The sequence below is a fragment of the Brachyistius frenatus genome, unplaced genomic scaffold, assembly GCF_029030835.1.
Source record: "Brachyistius frenatus isolate BFR_SWC_R1_liver_20210118 unplaced genomic scaffold, ASM2903083v1 Contig_158, whole genome shotgun sequence".
Lineage (NCBI taxonomy): Eukaryota > Metazoa > Chordata > Actinopteri > Embiotocidae > Brachyistius > Brachyistius frenatus.
The window spans coordinates 610427-628892 of record NW_027210757.1 but is presented as its reverse complement, the minus strand read 5'-3'; the positions used below and the strand labels follow the sequence as shown (position 1 = coordinate 628892).

The following is an 18466-nucleotide window of genomic DNA, read 5'->3' as shown; positions in this document are numbered from 1 at the left end:
CCTCCATGTAATACCGTAAGAACTCAATGTCCTGGGAGGAGGGGGTGGGGGTGGGGGGAAATGGAGGATGTGTGTGTGTGTGGGGGGGGGGGGAACTTCATTACGATCTGTCTGTCAGCAGCAGTCCAGCCAAGTTTAGACAACGTTTTGGATGATTCACTTTTTCAGTGGGCTGCTTTTTCTTTTTTGTTTTGTTTTGTTTTGTTTTTTTTCATCTCGGTGAACTACGTGTCAGCGCCAGAGACGCCAAGCGGGATAAAATGAGCCGAGGGGCGCCAAGATTTGGTAGATTGTGCAAAAAGTATGCAAGAGTTGTACTTCAGTGAGGCTGAAGGCATGTATATAAGGCACACGAGCGCACACACACACACACACACACACACACGCACGCACGCACACACACACACACACACACACACTCAAGCAATGCACAGTGAAAATAGCCCTGTGTTTGGAAGGAGAGACCGTAAAGTCAACTTTGAGAACAGTACTTTGTTAAATTACACCTCGACATCCTCACACAATAGAGAGTGAAATTAGGCCACCTCAGCCATTTGCACAGAAAACAACAACAACAAAAAGAAAAGAAATAAAAAAAAAAAAAAGAAACACAAAAAAAAAGAGCAAAAAAGAAAGAAAATAACAGTGTCAACGAACGTAATCGAAACCAGAGTCGAGGCTTTCTCTTCTGCCCTTTAAAAAGTCAAGACTTTCCTTTGGTTAGCGAGCTCCAGATCACTAGAATAATAAAAGTGTGCCTTTTTTGTGCGACAACAAAGCCAGAGGGTGGAGGGGCGGGCAGCTCAGGTACCCCCCCCCCCCCACCACCACACACACACACACACACACACCTCCTCCCCCCACACCCCCCACACAACCGCAAAGCAAGAGCCTGAGTCACGTTGCCTCGACCCTGCACATCACTGCCCAGAACCCTCACCAGCTGCTTCCACTTAAAACTGACCCGAGTGGAGAGGAAGGCCTCGCTGCACCGAGGCGGTTACGTCTCGTCAAGCCAGGACTTCTTTGCTGCTTTCTGTTTCTGACAGCAGCTCAAGTTGTTTCCAAAATGTTCGTGTAAACAAACACTTGTGTTTTTGTTTGCAATCGAGGGGGCCGGCTTCCCCGTGCAACAGTACACAGCATACCGTGCAAGATGCAAGCTTGCATCCACTGCAGTCGGGTGATATTTAGGATTATTGCTTTTGGAAAATGCAGAGCAGCAGGCGGCACCGGCAGCACCGACAGCACCGGCAGCACCGGCAGCACCGGCTCCAATCCCAGAGCTCCAATCCCAGAATCTCCTCAAATGAGATAATAATCCTCCAAAGTGAGGCTCATGCTCTGCAGTTATTGTCTCGGCGACCACAAGCTGTTTTTTGTTTTTTTTCCCAAGACGTTCCACTCGGCTACGTGCTCCAATGACCGCAGCAAAAAAAACACAAAAAAACCCGTCCCAACGGAGGGTTGCGTGTGCCCGGGCAATTAAAGGAGACTCGGCGTTTTCTGGAGGTTTTGTAAAGGTGCTTCGAGGACGGCCGCGCTGCACAGAAACACCCGATAAGAAGCACCTGTCAGGTTCAGACTTCAAACCTATTTCATATGTTTGGATTTCATTTTAATTTGAAAGACTGTACATGAAAGCGGACACAGTTTCCAGGTCTGAAAAATGAGGCGCCTTAAGCTGCAATACCACCAAGTGCCACTAGAGGCGGGCCCCAAAAAATGCAATTTATAATATTCTTAGTCTTGTCTTGATTTTGCAGACAAATCCAATAAAAACTATCCGCATCAATAAAATTCCAATTCAGTAAATGACAGAATATGTCTTTGTCTGGCTTTTGTTTTGGTTGCTCATTCTAATTTGGTATTTCTGGAAGCTTTAAGATCTGCGACTTTGAACGACGTTTGGCTGCAGGAGTTTGCAAAGACTTCAATAACAGTGCACAATATTCACAGTACATAATTCTAGGAGAGGGGAATGAAAGGATCTGAAAACAATAGAAAGTAAACATTAAAATCAGCTATTATAAGGGGGAAAAAAAACATTTAGATCTCAGCAGATAGGTCAGAGGATTTTCAAGGTCCCGCAGAGGGCCAGGGAGCTGTCAAATGAAGAGCCTGAGCAGAATTACGACGAACACTCCATCGCATGATTTTAAAAGCCTTAAACAACTTGCACAGAAATCGAGTGCCGGAAAAATCACGCAGGGACATTTTGAGAGCTGAAATATTTCAATTCCAAAAATTGAAAACAGCTGCAGTTCAACTGCGGCTTTCGGCTTATTTCTGAAGTTGAGACCTGCAAGAGACCGAGAGAGCAAAAGAGACAAAACAAAAACCCTGCAAAGGCTTCGCGAGCTCGGAAAGTAATATCGTCACAAACAAGAAAACATTAAAAAAAACCAAAAACAAGGTCTGCACAAATGCGAACATCCCAACATGGTTAACCTCTTAATGAAAGTGAGCCCGCACAGCACGCCGAGCAGAAGCTACAGTGAGATCTCCTTATGGAAAACTCATAAAATAAATACAAAAAAAGGGGGTGGAGGGGTGGTGGTGGTGGTGGTGGTGGGGGGGGGGGGGTAACAATAACATTGCGTTCGCCGGTGCCAGTCTATCTCTGCTCGTCTCCTGCCCCGTGACACTAAAGCCCTACTCCGGCCCTCCCTCGCCGTCTCTTAGCTCAGAGCTCACCGTCCTCCCTCCTCCCACCTCCAGCTCCTAAATTATCCGTCCGGGCTGTGGGAGATATTCCCCCCTCCCCCCCCCCCACCCCCTCTCCCTTATCCTGCCTGCGGGCCGCTTCGTCTTAACCGCAAGCTCCACTAGATGAGGTGTGTGTGTGTGTGTGTGTGTGTGTGTGTGTGTGTGTGTGTGTGTGCACGTGGAGAACACTGCCTACGAACTCCCCCCCCCCTTCTTCCCCCCAAACCCCCCCACTTCTCGTTTGATGTCCCCGGAGGTGGGAGGATCTGCGGAAAAGGAGCCCGAAACTGCACTAAATGTCACTTTTTGGAGGTGCATTTGACGGACGGCCAGCGAAGGAAGTGAGATGTGCAAAAAAAAAAAAAAAGAAGCATCGACTCTCTTTTCTTTTCTTTTTTTGAGGGGGGGGGGGTTCGGTCGACGAGGCACCGCGGTGAAGCCCCGAGCTCTGAAAACAATGGAAATTTGCCGTGTGTATTTTCTGCGTGCGGATCTTTTTCGCTCGAGTGTTTGTTGACGCTAGAGAGCTCGGTAAGTCACGTGGAAGAACAAATCATTCTGTTGCTGGGATCCATTATTACCGCAGAGCCTACGTGCCAAAATCAACCCACCGCTCTGCCTCTCTCTCTCTCTCTCTCTCTCTCTCTGACTCCCTTCGTTTAACAAGTGAAAGTAGTGGAACATTTTTTTTTTTTTTTGGAAACTGGAGAGACTCGGGCATATTTTATGGTCCCTTCACAGTCAGAGCTGCACGGAGAGAGAAGCGATGAAGAAATCTCGGGGTATGTTGTCATACTCGGGCGGGAGATTTATTTGCCCCGTGTAGCACTTGCTCAGGGAAAAAAAAGAAACGAGTCGCAGCTCTCTACCTGATCGCCCCCCCCCCCCGCGCTTCGACGACTCCCCCGATCAAACCCTCCGCGGTTGAGCCGACTCGGCAAAACTTCAGATCGCCGCTTTTCTGACCCGACGTTTTCTGGTCATCCTTTCGATCACCCCCCGAGATTAATGCGATTTGGGTCGAAAGCGTTTGGTCTGAGCATGTGGGTTATAAGACGGGAAGACTGCCCCCCCCACCCTCCCCACCCTCTCCCCCCAACTCAACCCAAATGAGGCACAGCAATCAAAGTCACACAACAAGAGAAATGTATCTCCAATGTGAAAATAAACGCCACGATGCAAAACCCCGATGGAGCGTGCACGGCTCTGGCCACATTCATTTATTATTCTAACCCGAAGTTCTGCATCGACTTTGCATGAGGCATCAAAAGGGGGGAGAAAACAGCCGAACCGCAGGGGCCCAGAGACTTTTTTTCTTCCAATGCACGTGTACATTCCCCTCCTTCGCCGAGATGATTTAGCGGAAAACCGTGTTTGAAAATAGAACGGGTAAATAATTAGTTGGAACCTGTTTGGTTAAAGCAGGGTGGGGTCACCGCACCGGGACAATTCGCTTCGCCGCAAGAGGACAATACAGTGAGTGCTACGAAGTGAACACAATACCACCGAGATCTCTGAAGAGGTCATTTGGCGCGCGGTTTACTTTCACTAGACCGGGACAAACTCTGGATTTGACCGATTACGGGACCGAAACGCGACACTTTATATCGGAGAATTTTGGAGAATTAGATGAAGCAAAAAAAAAAAAATGCTCGTTTTATGGATATTTGGGAACACCGGCTCACAAGATGAATTTGTGGGGTCGTCAGATGATTAAAAAGCAGGGACGAGCGAGTTCACCATTATCTGAATCGGTTAAACCAGTGGAGGGGCGGGGCCTAACCCAAAGTGGGAGGTGCTTACACCGGAAGTGGGCGGGGACTGTCCAGAAGTTCTTCATTTAAACCCGAAATTGATATGGGTTGGTCAGAAATTGCTAAATGTAGTATTTAATAGAAAACTATTTACAGAGCAGCCTCAGAATTGAGCTTCAGAGTAATGTTGTTTGATCACAAGAGTAACAGAACTATTTACGGAACCATTTTTTTCTTTTCATAAAAGCCGCTGTGTTGAAGAATAGTCAAGTTGAGAACATCTTATTTCTACTTCACAAAATTCAGGTAAATCTTTACTTGTAAATTATTGGGATCAATATTAGCACCTTTAAGTTTTTAAATACAGCGAGGAAGAAGGTAACTGTGGCTTTTACTTTACTCTCAAGCAGACACTTGAAGAGGTCAAATTAAGGTCAAGGCTGGGAACCACTGATCAAATGAGCTTCACGTAATTTTAGTATTAATATCTCGATCATATCATCAAGCAATCATAAACACTTTATATTTTGCGCGTGTTGAACGTAAAACAAAGCCAACATGGAAATAATGTGCCATGAACACTGAATTTGACTCTTCAGTCATGTGCTGCTATGTTGGCAGTTAAATCGTGAAAAGTGAAGTGAATTGTGGGATTTGACCGCGTCTGTGGCTCCTGACCAAAAAAACAACAAAAAAGTTGGACTTTAGTTTTGCTCTTTCATTACTAAAGTGACGGTCGGCTTAACTTTATGGAAGGTGGCACCAGCAGAACAATATGATCCCCTTTCCTGACTTTTCAGCCGTGAGTTCGACAAATTTGTATTATGAGCTGAGCCGGTCGCTGAGAAAGACATTAAGATGTGAGAGAAACGTGAGAAAGCCAACTACAGTTGAAACTTTAGAGGTGAGAAGCCACTCCAGTGAATAAAACACACACACACAGCAACTTCGATATTCATCACCGATGGTCGTTTTGTTGAGTTGGAGAGCAGCCGGAATTGTTCAACACTTTTTCCAAACAAAGTCACAAGAAGCCACAAAATAAATGGAACAAGACAAACACTAACAAACAGTCCAGAACAATAAAAAAAAGGCAGACAATAAAGCACGGACTTCATTAAGGCTCATGCTGAATCTGCAGTATCCCAATAATCTAAATGAAACTGAATCACTCCGACTGCTGCTACCATTTTAATGTTCTCCTAAACTCCAGAAAAGAGTCTGTGTTAGTTTGAACTTGTGGTCAATGTGTGTGTTTGTGTGTGTGTGTGTGTGTGTGTGTGTGTGTGTGTGTGTGTGTGTGTGTGTGTGTGTGTGTGTGTGTGTGTGTGTGTGTGTGTGTGTGTGTGTGTCTCTGGCTGCATTCCCTTGCACGCATCGATGCATGACTGAATGTTTATTCAATTTTTATGGCGACGGCGTCTCGTAAAACGGACAGATGCTCCGAGACGACCGGCCCTCCTCAGTTCACCCCTCGCAGGTTCAACCATCCTCCTCCCCCCTGAACTCCCCCCCTCCCCTGCCCTCCTGAAACGGGACCACCTACCGGGAGAGCCGAGAGGACGCGTCACCTTTTGCGACGAGCGTTTCGAAAAGCGCGTGTCCGGCCAGATTACCGCGTGAGTTACGACCTCGGTTACGGCTGGGACCTTTTTTTTTTCTTTTCTTTTCTTCCCTCAAGCACATCTGCACAAGACACACTCGAAATAATTAGACCATGAATTACAATACACAAGTTATGCAGTTTGTTCTGCATCGTTCCTCATCCAGCTCTAGTAAAAGAATGTGCCTTCAGAGGAACATGAAATTTCAAAACCAAACTAGTGTATGAATCAAATGTAATCAAAGCCCTTTTTTTGGGGGGGGGGGGGGGTTTTTTTGTTCGGTTTCATTCAACAAAGAACACTAACTGCTCAGCTCGGGGAGATATCGGTGTCACCGTCCAGCCTTTCCTCTGGAAACCGCAGTCAATCAATATTTTAATTTTTATTAATACCCTCTCACGCAGACACAGATACACAAACTCAAACCAGCATCGGTGTCATATCATCCATCTGTACATGACCTTTCTTCTGCGGCCTCGCTGACCCGGCTGCCTCTGCAGGTTTTGTATTTCAGCGAGTTGTTTTTTTTTTTTTTTCCTCTCTTCTCTTCTCTACAACCTCCGATGCTCTAATCATCACATTTCGCTCTGAGTTCACGTCAGAGGAGCTTCAGCATCACCGAAAAACCACAGGGAAAGCCAGGAAGAAAAAGCAGAAAGGCTTTGAAGTATGTTGCCAATGAGATTCACGAATCAAGACACAAAAGAGACGCCAAGACACAAAAGATGTTCGGCCCAACGGAGAAAGAGGGTGACGAATATAATGGAGCTTCAAGTATCAGCAAGCAACAGAGATCAACACTAATTTGTGCATTGATGTCCAAAAAGCTGCAGGTGAGCAGAACCACCCCTCATCTCTTTAAGGACGTGATCCTGAACCGTGCAGCCTCCCTTCCCATGAGTCTTTGCAGTGCTAGCCCGCGTCTGACACTTCACCACAACCCCACCTCTTCCTCCATTCCCACAACTCCCAATAACACCGTCTGACACGTCCCCGACAACCCTCCCCCAAAAAACACGAGCTTCTGTCTCCAGGCTCGCGGGTCCGAACGGGCTCTCTCGTACGTGTCCGGCTGACCGGCGAGGAGAGGAGATGGGGAGGAGAAGCCGGCAGACAGGGTTCGTCCGTACGCGCTCGTAAATCTGCCGAAGCAAGAAGCTGGCAGAGACGCCAAAAAAATAAATAATAGAAAGCCTCCTGAAACCGTGGGCCGGGGAGGGTGTGGGTGGCAGCGCAAGGCTTTATCGGAGAAGGAAAAACAAAAGGAAGGCCCGTCTGTGTTTACTTTCAAGGAGGGAACAATGCCTTAAAGAGGACGGGGGCAAGGACTGATGTGGTGCGCGAGGGCCCCTCGAAGAAAAAAAAAAACACAAAAAAAACACTTCATTTTGATTCACAGTGAGTTTAAGAAAACAATTGTAGCAGTCGGGTCTTTAGGGGCAGCGGGGTTTGACTGTGAGGAGGAGGCAGACGAAAGGGAGAGAACAGGGAGGATAAGAAACAGAGAGCGGGATGAGCTTTCTTTTTCTTTTTTTTTTAATTCAAGATTACTCTTAACAATGATGTAATGTATAAGTCTGGAAAGATTTAGAAAACCAACTCTGAAAAGTAAAACTGTGCCTATAGCGGAGCTGCTTTATGTCCAGAACTCTTAAAAAAAAAAAAAAAAAAAAAAAGATCCCAGAATTCAATTCTAGTAAATTATATAAAAACTAAAAGGTACATTGCCATACTTTAACAAAATGACCAAGGAGACCAACACAGCAGCATTTGAAACTACAGTTGCTTTCCTCTTCTATGAAACAAGAAACTTTTTACATTTTGACTTTTTAATACTAAAATTACGTTGGTTTTTTTGGGGGGGAGGGGGGGTGGAGTATCCCTTTAAGACTTCCTGTGAAACAGGAATATTTGCTGTTAATTTGAATTAAAGCAAAAAACAAAAAAAAACACACAAAAAAAGTTTTCTCAAACTGCCATGATTGATTTTAACATTATATAGAACAAACAACTAATCCAAAAAAAACCCCAAAGTAATTCATAATAAATCAATAATCTGTGGATGTAGATCTGCAGCTACTTCTGAGATTGACCTTTACACTTATTTTTTCCTCATTTATTAGTTTACATCAACAACTAAAAGATGATTTCGCTGTTGGACGTTCACACATGAACCCCAAACAGTGACGTGCCGGTGTTTTGTCTCGAACAGCTGACGGGGGACACCTGCTGCCACGTCACTCATGACCTCAAATGAAACCACTACTTTGAGTTCAATGAGAGAAGTCTGCCACAGAGTAAAGTCAGGTATGAATTATGGGTTATAGGAGGAGGGGGGGGGGGGGAGGGGGCTTCACTACCCCCCTCTAAACAAGGACATTTGCAGGATGTGATGAAGCAAAACTTGGAGTGAATTTTAATTTTAATTTTTTTTTAAACATCTTTTCAAACTATGAATGGAATCTGGATTCACCAACAATAGATACAACTGCTGCCAGGATGTTTTTTTTTTTTTTTTTTTTTCCAACATATTTACCCAAACTAGGAAATGGGAGGAAGACACACAATGATTCCTGGGTAATGAAGTCATGTCGACAAACATTCCAAACACCAAACTACAACAACTAAATATGACTTTCGGCCCTACGTGACCCAGATGTAACCCGACAGTCAAGGTCACGACCGTCGACAGAGCACCTCCAGCCAAATTCCCTTTGTTTTGAGTTTTTCCCCAAAATATCACACGTTGTTCACAGCAGAGGGGGAGAATTTTTTTTTTTTTTTTTTTTAAATGCCAGCTTTCCCCTCATGCAGCCAATCAATGGGGAAAATGGAGAATGTGAAAGGGTCACAACCCCAGGGATGGAAATAATCCCCCAGTTGCTACCGGGTATCTGGTGTATAAACACTGCACTGGAAAAACATTAGTCTAAGTCTGAAGGTTTACACTATCGTGCGCCACACCGGGCTTCAAGGTCCCATTGACGGAGCGGAGTACAACCCGTTTAATGTTGGTGCTGCTGAAAATGAAGCAATAAAAAGAAGAAGAAGAAGAAAAAAAAACACCACTGACCATTTGCATCGCAGGACAAAAAAAAAAAAAAAAATCCCATGGCAATATTTCCAAAAGCAGAGGGTGATTTTGAATTCCTCCGAGTTATTAGATCTCACGCTTCTCAAAGTGGGGAGATCGACTGCTCAGCCAGGTGGTGTGGTAAAGCCATCTCTCCGAAGGGGTGAGAAAGTTCAGACTTAGCGTGAAACCAATCTAAGAGTTTAAAGTTTTTTGGGAACGGAGCAGCGAGGCTCTATATATTCTCTCATTAGCTTTCGACATTAGAGTCTGCAGGAAAGCAGATTGCCATTTTCGCTGCAGGCAAAGTGAGAGAACATTTGATATTCCCATTTGGGCCCGGGCAAAGCCTTTAGGTTAACTTTGCTAACACGATTTTGCCAAGTAATCCTTGATTTCAATAATATGCGAGTGTGTCTACGAATAACTGATTGGCGGATTGGATTTCAGTTTAAATATGTGCGGGCGGTTGAAAAGGAATCAATAACAACTGTCAAAGGCATCCTGCTCAGTCTTAAACTCTCACATCAGCCATTTTTTATTTTTTTTTAAACACAAAACACCTTTCATGAAAAGAGAAGCAGCTCACACTTTCTCTTTTATATGAACTATGTCATATGTCATCAAGTCTGGAATAACAATGCAAGTCACAGTTCAAATTTCCAAAGCATATACAGACTCACATTTGTTTTTCATTTGACTCACGGTGAGGCCTTCACCACCCAAACTGGGCTTAGAGGAGTTCCCACGTTACACTTCAGAGAATTTTACTCCACTTTTTTTTTTTCTTTTTAAAAGGGGGAAAGCCTGAAAAAGATGGACAGCTTAAATTTCACTCTCACTGCCCTCAGCATCTTTTCACAAAGTCTTAAGAGGTCACCTGAATTTAATGGTCACTTATTGCCTGTGGAGGAGTTCTCGGTGGTATAAAGGCACCCCAAAGACCACCCCAGTGCCAAAACAGCCTCAGGCTCAAAGGCTCAAAGTAATACTGGCACTGATGATGCATACCTGCAGTGGAGCGCCGTATGAATTACTCTCCCTTTTATTTCATTTTTTTTTTTTTTTAACTCGGGACACTGAAGAAACCATCACTGGTCTTAAAAACTGAAACAGAAGCCTTGACTGATTTATGTCTGCAATGGGGGAAATTAAAAAGTGGTCCCTTTTTTTGGGGTTGATTTGTGCAGTTCATAACCGCTGATAAGAACATTCCGACTCGTGAAAACAGGAGAGGAGCTCGTGCGGAAGACATGCAACACTCATTTCCTCTCCCAGGCTGCTCCACTATTAAAAGGAGGCACATTCAAGATTAATTGTTATGGCTAGTGTGTTTTTTTGGGGAAATGGGAACAATAAAGGTATCATGCCAGAGAACAAGGCCTTCGTGGCCAAGAAAATTACGATTTAATTTAATGCCAAGCTGTGTAAAAGAGGAATTTAATTAACGAGCAGACAAATGAAATAGGTGGCTTTGTTTTATGTCTGACTTGGACAGTCTCAACCCCCCACCCCCTCCCCCCCTTCCCCCCACCACCTTTTTTTTTTCTTTTTTTCCCCCCAGTTCAAACCTTGATCTTATTTCACTTATTTCATCCAAATGTTTCTGACAAGTGCCAGTGGGTGAGTTCATGCCCCTTTTCCCTGCCAAACAGATCAAATAGTGCACAATATAAGGTGGATTTCCAGTACCTGTGGGGAACAGAGAAGTCAGCAGTGTACTCACCTCAGCACGCTGTGTTCTGGGCTGGCTGGCGTCCGTCTCGATGGCGTACACATCCACCAGGTAGAGGTCGGACCCTTGCTCTCGATCCAGCTCCGCGGCCGTCTGTATCACTCCCGTGTGGCGGCCGATGGTGAAAAGGCGTCCCACGGCTTTCCCGCCGCTGCGCACCGCCACGATGAAATACTCCACTTTGGTCGCGGAGCCTCTCGGACTCGAGGCGTCCAGGGAGATGACGTTGGTGCCCGGCGGCTGGCCCTCTTTGAGGATGGTGATGTATTTGGGCTGGGAGAACACGGGCCCGTCCATCCCTTGCAGGAGAATGGTCAGCTCGGTTCTGGAGGTCTTGCGGTCGGTGCCGTGGTCGGTGGCGGACACGGCGAGGGTGTACATGAGTTGGGACGGGACCAGCTGGGAGGCCAGGCGAATGTCCCCGCTGTACCTGTCCATGATGAACGTGTCCGAGTCTCCATCCACCAGCTCGTACTCCACCTCCCCGTTGGCGCCGTCGTCGGGGTCGAAGGCCAACACTGTTGTCAGGATGGAGCCGATGACGATGTTGGGCTCGGCCACCAGGGCGTTCTGGGACACAAAACTGGGAACATTGTCATTCTGGTCCGTGACCCATATTGTGACATTTTTTAGGGCAAATCGGCGGAATTCAACAGGAACTGCCTGGTCGGTGGCTTTTATTGTCAGCTCGAACAGGTTGGAGAACTCCCTGTCGATTTCCCTGTTGGTGTAAATGAGCCCGGAGCTCGGGTCAATGTTGAAGTGGCTTCCCCGAGGAATCTGCTGAACAATAGAGTACTCCAGCTCCCCGTTGATGTCTGCGTCTGTGTCGTGAGCTGCGATGGTCATGACGGAGGCAGAGAGGGGGAGGTTTTCAGGGATGGATTTGAAAATGTCCCCGGGGGTGAATATGGGAGGGTTGTCGTTGAAGTCCCTGACGTGAATAACCACGGGGATGGACGAGGAGCGCGCCGGCCTCCCGTTGTCCTTCGCGGTGATGTTGAGCTTGTAAAACGACTGAGTTTCATAGTCCAGCTTTTTGACCAAAAAGATGCTGCCGGTGTTGGGGCTGATGCTGAACGTGCCGTGGTTGTTCGTGGCCGTGATGCTGTACGTTATGTCGGCGTTCTGTCCCGAGTCGGCGTCGGTGGCGGTCACGGAGGCCACCAGCTCCCCGATCCTCATGTTCTCCAGGACGTCCACGGACAGCGAGGATTTAGGGAAGGAGGGGGAGTTGTCGTTTTCATCCAGGATGCTGATACTCAGCATACAAGAGGAGGATAAGGGCACGGCTCCGGCATCGACAGCTATGATTTTTAGTGAATAAGAGAATGTAGATTCATAATCGAGCTTTCCGATTAAAGTCACCTGTCCAGAGCTGTTCTCAATCGTGAACTGGCGTTCCTCGTTGCCCTCGGCGATGCGATAACGAACCAGGCCGTTTTTGTTCTCATCCACGTCTGAGGCCGACACCCGCAGCAGCTGTGTCATGTTCGGGGCCGACTCAGAGATGGAGGCCTGGTAAATGTCTTTGGTGAATTTCGGCGGGTTGTCGTTGATGTCTTGAACGTAAACCTGCACTTTGGCCTGGTCTCTGAGGGGCTTGGGGAGACCCTGGTCTGACGAGACGACCGCGAAGCTGAACGCGGCGGCGCCTCTCTGTCTCACGAGCGACTCGCGGTCCAACTGCAGCGTGCTGGTCAACTCCCCGGTGATGGCGTTCAGCTCGAAGTTGGGCTGTGGAGTCTCAAACGTATATCTGACTTCACTGTTCGGGCCGAAGTCCTTATCCTCGGCGAAAACCTGCCCGACGATCGACCCCCTCTTCTGCTCTTCCTCAAAATGAAACACGTAATTGGTGCTGTTGAAGAGAGGCCGGTTGTCATTCACGTCGTCCAGAATCACGCTGACGTTGACGGTGGCGCTCAGCGGCTCCACGGCCCTGTCTCTGGCCACGACCACCAAGTTATACCGGTCCTGGATCTCCCTGTCCAGCTCCGCTTTGATGTACAGCTGCCCGTCGGGAAAAATGCCAAACACGTCACCGGTGTTGCCGCCGGCGATGTCATACATAATCTCCCCGTTGAGGCCGGAGTCTTTGTCGGCGGCCTCCACTTTAAAAAAGCGGCTGTTGACGGGCTCGGACTCCAGGATGATGACCTCGTACGAGAGCTGGTCGAACACGGGCGAGTTGTCGTTGACGTCGTAAACGCTGACGATGAGGACGAGGCTGGAGGTGTGCCGGGGGACTCCCGTGTCCGACGCCGTGACCTCGACCTCGTAGGAGCTCGTCGTGACCTCCAGCGGCCCCGTCAGCGTGATGAGGCCGTGCTTCTCGTGGATGTGAAACAGCCCCTTGGGGTTCTGCTTGAGGCTGTAGACCACCACGCCGTTCGTGCCCTCGTCGGGGTCCGAGGCTCTGGCCTGGAATATCACGTGACCCGTGCTCCAGTTTTCCACCGCGCTCACGTGCTCCACGGCGTGGATAAAATGAGGGGCGTTATCATTTAGGTCCTTCACAGTTATGTTAACGAAGGCCTCCCCCGTGATCTCCCCGGCTCTGGCCACGACCTTCAGCTGATAAAAGCCCTGCTCCTCTCTGTCTATCTGACTGGACGCTGTGATCTGACCCGCGCTGTTCACAGCGAAAAGCCCCCTCTGGTCCCCCGATGTGATGAGATAGGAAATGTTTGTGTTCAAATCGACCGTGGTGGCTGACACTGTCCCTATGATTGTCCCGATGACCACATTTTCAAACATGACAAAGCTGTAAACTCTCTGGCTGAAGACCGGAGGGTTATCCTGCGTGTCTATGACAGTTACAGTCACAATGGCCTGCGTGTGCGAGCGCAGGCCGCCGCCGTCTGCTGCCGTCACCTGCAGCTGGTAGGCAGTTTTCTCCTCCCTGTCCAGGGGCACCAGTGTGGTAATTTTCCCTGCGTTGCTATTAATGCGGAATTTGGACGCGTCTCCGGCCGTAATTATATATTTGACCGTGCCATTTCGGCCCAAATCGGGATCCGTGGCGGAGACGGTGGTTACATAAGAACCCGAGGGCTCGTTCTCTTTCACGTTGGCAAAATACTGCACGGGGTAGAAGACGGGCCTGTTGTCGTTGATATCCCACAGGGTGATGTTGACTCTGCCTACAGAGTGCAGGGGGGGGCTGCCGGCGTCTACCGCACGGACGTGGAGCAGGTAGGAGGCCCGGTCCTCCCTGTCCAGGTCCGCGGCCGCGCTCAACCGCCCCGACGCGGCGTCCAGCCGAAACAGCTCCTGGACGCCGGCCGGAGTCTCCGCGTCAAACGAGAAGCGGACGGTCCCGTTGGCCCCGAGGTCGTCGTCCGAGGCGGACAGCGCCGCCAGCTCGGTGCCGGCGGGAGCGTGCTCCACCAGGGAGACGTGATACATGCTCTGCGTAAACGTAGGCACCTGGTCGTTCACGTCAGTGATGTTGACTATCAGTTTAGTGTAAGAAATCTTGGGCTGCAGCCCCTGGTCTTTGGCACTAATGTTGAGCACAATTTCAGATGCTATTTCCCTGTCCAACAAAGCAGCGCTGGTAACCAGACCACTGTTTTCACTGATGGAGAACCAGCCCAAAGCGTTTCCAGACACCAGGGAGTAGCGCAGGTTGGCATTCTGCCCAGAGTCGCCATCTGTTGCAGAGACCCCTTTAATGTAGCTGCCTTTCGGTATGTCCTCACTGATATCTACTCTGTACAGCGTTTCCTGAAATATGGGCGGGTGATCGTTGATATCGTTCACAAAAATAACCAGGCTGGCAAAGGAGGACCTCGCCACGGGCTTGCCGTTGTCCGACACGGACACGGTCAGGTTGTAGGAGGAGATCCTCTCTCTGTCTAACACGCTGGCCACTTTGATCAGACTCAAATTGGGCACGGGGGACGCGTGCACTTCAAAGTGTCTCTGCTCGTTGCCTCCTAAGATTGAAACGGATATGTTGCCGTTAGCCGTGGGGGAGTCCGAGTCCGAGACGGTGAGCAGAGCCACCACCGTGCCGATCTGTGCGTTTTCATCCACGGAGGCGAATTTAGAAGTGGTGGGGAAATACCTGAACTTCACCACGGGGTCGTTGTCGTTCACGTCTAAAAGTTTGATCGTGGCTTCTGTCCTGCCCGACAGAGACGGCACCCCGTTATCAACCGCATGAATAGTCAGGGAATACTCTTTCTTACTCTCGTAATCCAAACCTTCTTTTATAATAATGGTGCCTGCTTTGGGGTCAATTTGGAAAGGTGTCCCCTCATCTAAAAAGTACCTGATTTCAGCATTAGCTCCCTCATCCTGATCTGAGGCTGTGATCTGCAGGATACTTGAACCTACTGCTGCATCCTCAAACACGCTGGTTTGATACTGGTCTTGCTCAAAAACAGGGGGGTTGTCATTTATGTCCTGAATAGTGACGTTTACTTGCAGGTAGCCAAACTTTTTCGGGTCCCCTTTGTCCTCCACTTCGATCAGGAGCTGGTAGGAGGGAGTGACTTCCCTGTCCAAGCCTCCGGTGGAGACGAGGTGCAGGAATGCCCCCTCTCCACTCGGATTGACTGTAATATCCAGGCGAAACTTCCTCTGCTCGTTTCCCTTCACTATTCTGTACGTGGTGTGATCGACTCCGTTACTTCCTATGTCGGAGTCCGTGGCGGTGTCCAGGATCACCTGCCTGCCGCTGCTGGCGTCCTCCTTGAAAGACACCACGAAGGACGCGTCCGGGAACACCGGGGAGTTATCGTTAATATCCAAAACCACAATCCTGACCTCCGTGGGGTAGGTGGGCTGGCTGGACAGCACCACGACGTTGATGACATCACTCTGCAAAACCTCTCTGTCAATCACCACCGAGGTGTAAATGACCCCCGTGGTGCCGTTGATTGCAAAAAGTTTGTGGCTCTCGCTGAAGCGGTACGTGAAGCTGGGCTTCGTCTCTATCGTGCCCACGTAGGTGCCGACGGGCTGCTCCTCCAGGACCTGGAACTCTTGTCGGACTTGGCTGGACGCTGAGTACCGCGACAGAGTCCACAACACGAGTAGAAACAAATGAAAGCGGCCCGATGAGCCCCTACCTGCGAGCGCCATGGTCACTTAGCCAGTCCACCTTTCTCAGACAGAGTCCATGCCGATGATGCATCAACTTCACTGAGGCTGGACGAGTCACTAAAGCATTGTATATTCCAGAGAATGTGCAGAGGGAAAGGAAAAAAAAAAAAAAAAGAAGAAGTCAATGGGAAACCCAGCGACGGCTGTCTCAAAGCACTTAATCAGCGTCCCAAAGTACTCCAGAAGTGTTCTTCTATCCTGCTTCACTGAAAGAAAAATCCTCTGAAACGAAGAAGAATGACTCCTGCAGATCAGGGAAGTTTCATTTCAACTCCTCAAACAGCCCTTTTTTAGGACAAAAAAAAAAAAAAATCGGACAATCCTTTTAAAGAGGGGGGTGGGGGGGGGAGAAAAGAAAGTTCCTGGCTCCTCAGAGATGCAGTTAAAAAAAAAAAGACTTTTATCCAGAGTTGAGTCGTAAGTCAGCGGTGCTGCAGAGTGTGTGTGCAGGCGGCTGAGCCCACGCACCGTCCCGTGGAATAACGGTGCAGACGCTTCAGTCATATTGTGCTCAGGAGTCCCAGTAACTTCGGACAAAGCTGCAGTTCGGCAAACTCCCTCCCATCCCTGATCCCATTGGATAACGGTGCTCCTGCCCGCCCTCCCACCGCCTTTCAAACCCCCCCCCCCCCCCTACCTCCTCCCTCCTGCCATTGTGCAGCACAGCCCGCTTTCCCCGCTCGTGGAAGAGGCTGTCAATCAAAGTAAGACAGGTGAGGATGCCACGAGAGCGTTTTAATTAGGTGAATATCAGATTATTGTGCGTTAAAACTGATCTGGAACAACCAGCTGAGGAAGTAAAAGTCACTCTGTTTCCTGTAGAAAAAAAAAGAAGAAGAAACTGTAAAAATGTGATAGATACTCTTTGCAAAAATATCAAAGCATACCCACAATAAAGGAGTATTTTTACAAAAGGAATACAGTATTCTTCATTTTTTTAACACGGAGAATAAGAAGTTAAAAGCTACAACAATGTGAACTTTACAATCATTTCTGGCAAAGACTTTTTGTTTTGTTTTGAAAAGTGGACTTTTATAAATAACAAAAATGATTAAAAATACAATAACGTATCACAGAAAACCAAATGTAGCCAATTTTGGATACACATATTAAAGAAAAAATCTGTACTAATAACTTAACTTAATGTAACTTAATGTAGGAGAAATACTTCATGTAAATGGTCATTTTGTGGAAAATAATCAAAAAAATTATAAAACGAATTATTTGAAAGTATATAATTCTCAATTATAATCAGGTGTCTATCAGGACTTCATTTGTTTGTCGTTTTATCCCAGAACTCATAATATCAGGTGGGATATTTGCATTTAGTGCAAGGTGCAGGGAGCTTCACAATCATGGGTAAGTAGCACCATCTAGTGGCCCAAGTTCTGGTCCTTCCTAACAACATACATACTGTACAGTATTTCAGTAAAGCTCTCTAAAGAGCAGGAGGCAAGACATTTAAATCCAAAACTGTGACACAGAAAACAAAATCACAACCGTATAGATGTGCTTGTTAAATCTGAAAAACATGTCCAAGTATTAAAAAAAACAGTTTTTGAGGGGAGAAACCACAAACGTAAACTTTTTGAGGTGTGTTGAGCCAAAGCATTTTTTCTTTCTATTTGTTTCGAATTTAGCATCAACATACTAAAGATGATGTTTCAAAAGACTCAAATACAAGTTATCCATTACTGTAAATTATTCATAAATAGATAGATAACTTGCTGTTTTATATTTGAGAAGTGAAGTTCCATGTGCCCTTTTGCATTTTCCAAAATTACTTTCGGCAGAAACCATTTTATAAATAAACAGCTTTAAAAAAAAAAAAAAAAAAAAAAAAAGTTTAAGTTGGCTACAAAACACATTTATGAGCAGAAAACTCATCCAGAGGAGGGGTGACATAAATAGAAAAATATACACTGGTAGAACAGTCTTTGGATAAATTAGGGGTTAGAATGAAATAAATTACATCTTGTCTAAAAGTTATTTTTATGAAACATAACTTTATGACATTTTATAGATAGATGCATGACTGGAAATGTTCTCATTCAGCTGACTGTTTTATGTTTCATGTGGAAATTGCACAAAGTCAGTGTTTTGCCATTGAATTAATTTATGTTACAAAGTACATTCAACGACAAGTTACCGCCAACTTCTCAAAATTTGTCTCGTCGTGTGAAAATGCTGAATTCTCTTTAATTAATTTATCTGAAAATGCTGATTTAAAGAGTTACAGTAAACTTAAACAGATTTTCATTTGAATAAAATTAAATCTACGAAGCAGTAATCCGTTAATACGCAGTCAGTAAGAGTAGTCCGCATGAAATGTTGTGTTTGGTGGTTTTATTGGTTCATGAAGTTAGTTTTTTAGACCAGCAACAACATTTGAATATGCTTTGCATCTCGAATACCAGCGTCCATCTCGCAGTTTCACATTTCGTAAACTGACGTGAAATAGAAAATGCAAAAA

The 18466-nt window shown here is 47.0% G+C and overlaps 1 protein-coding gene across 1 annotated transcript in view; it reads right to left on the bottom strand.

Annotated features, from left to right (window-relative positions):
* fat4 (FAT atypical cadherin 4) overlaps positions 1 to 16432 on the bottom strand; it is a 104932-nt gene extending 88500 nt beyond the window's left edge. The window contains exon 1 of the mRNA XM_069716515.1: positions 10867 to 16432. Coding sequence (XP_069572616.1) covers positions 10867 to 15972 — 5106 coding nt within the window. The 5' untranslated portion in view covers positions 15973 to 16432. The remainder of the gene's footprint in view (positions 1 to 10866) is intronic.
* Positions 16433 to 18466: the final 2034 nt, after the last annotated feature.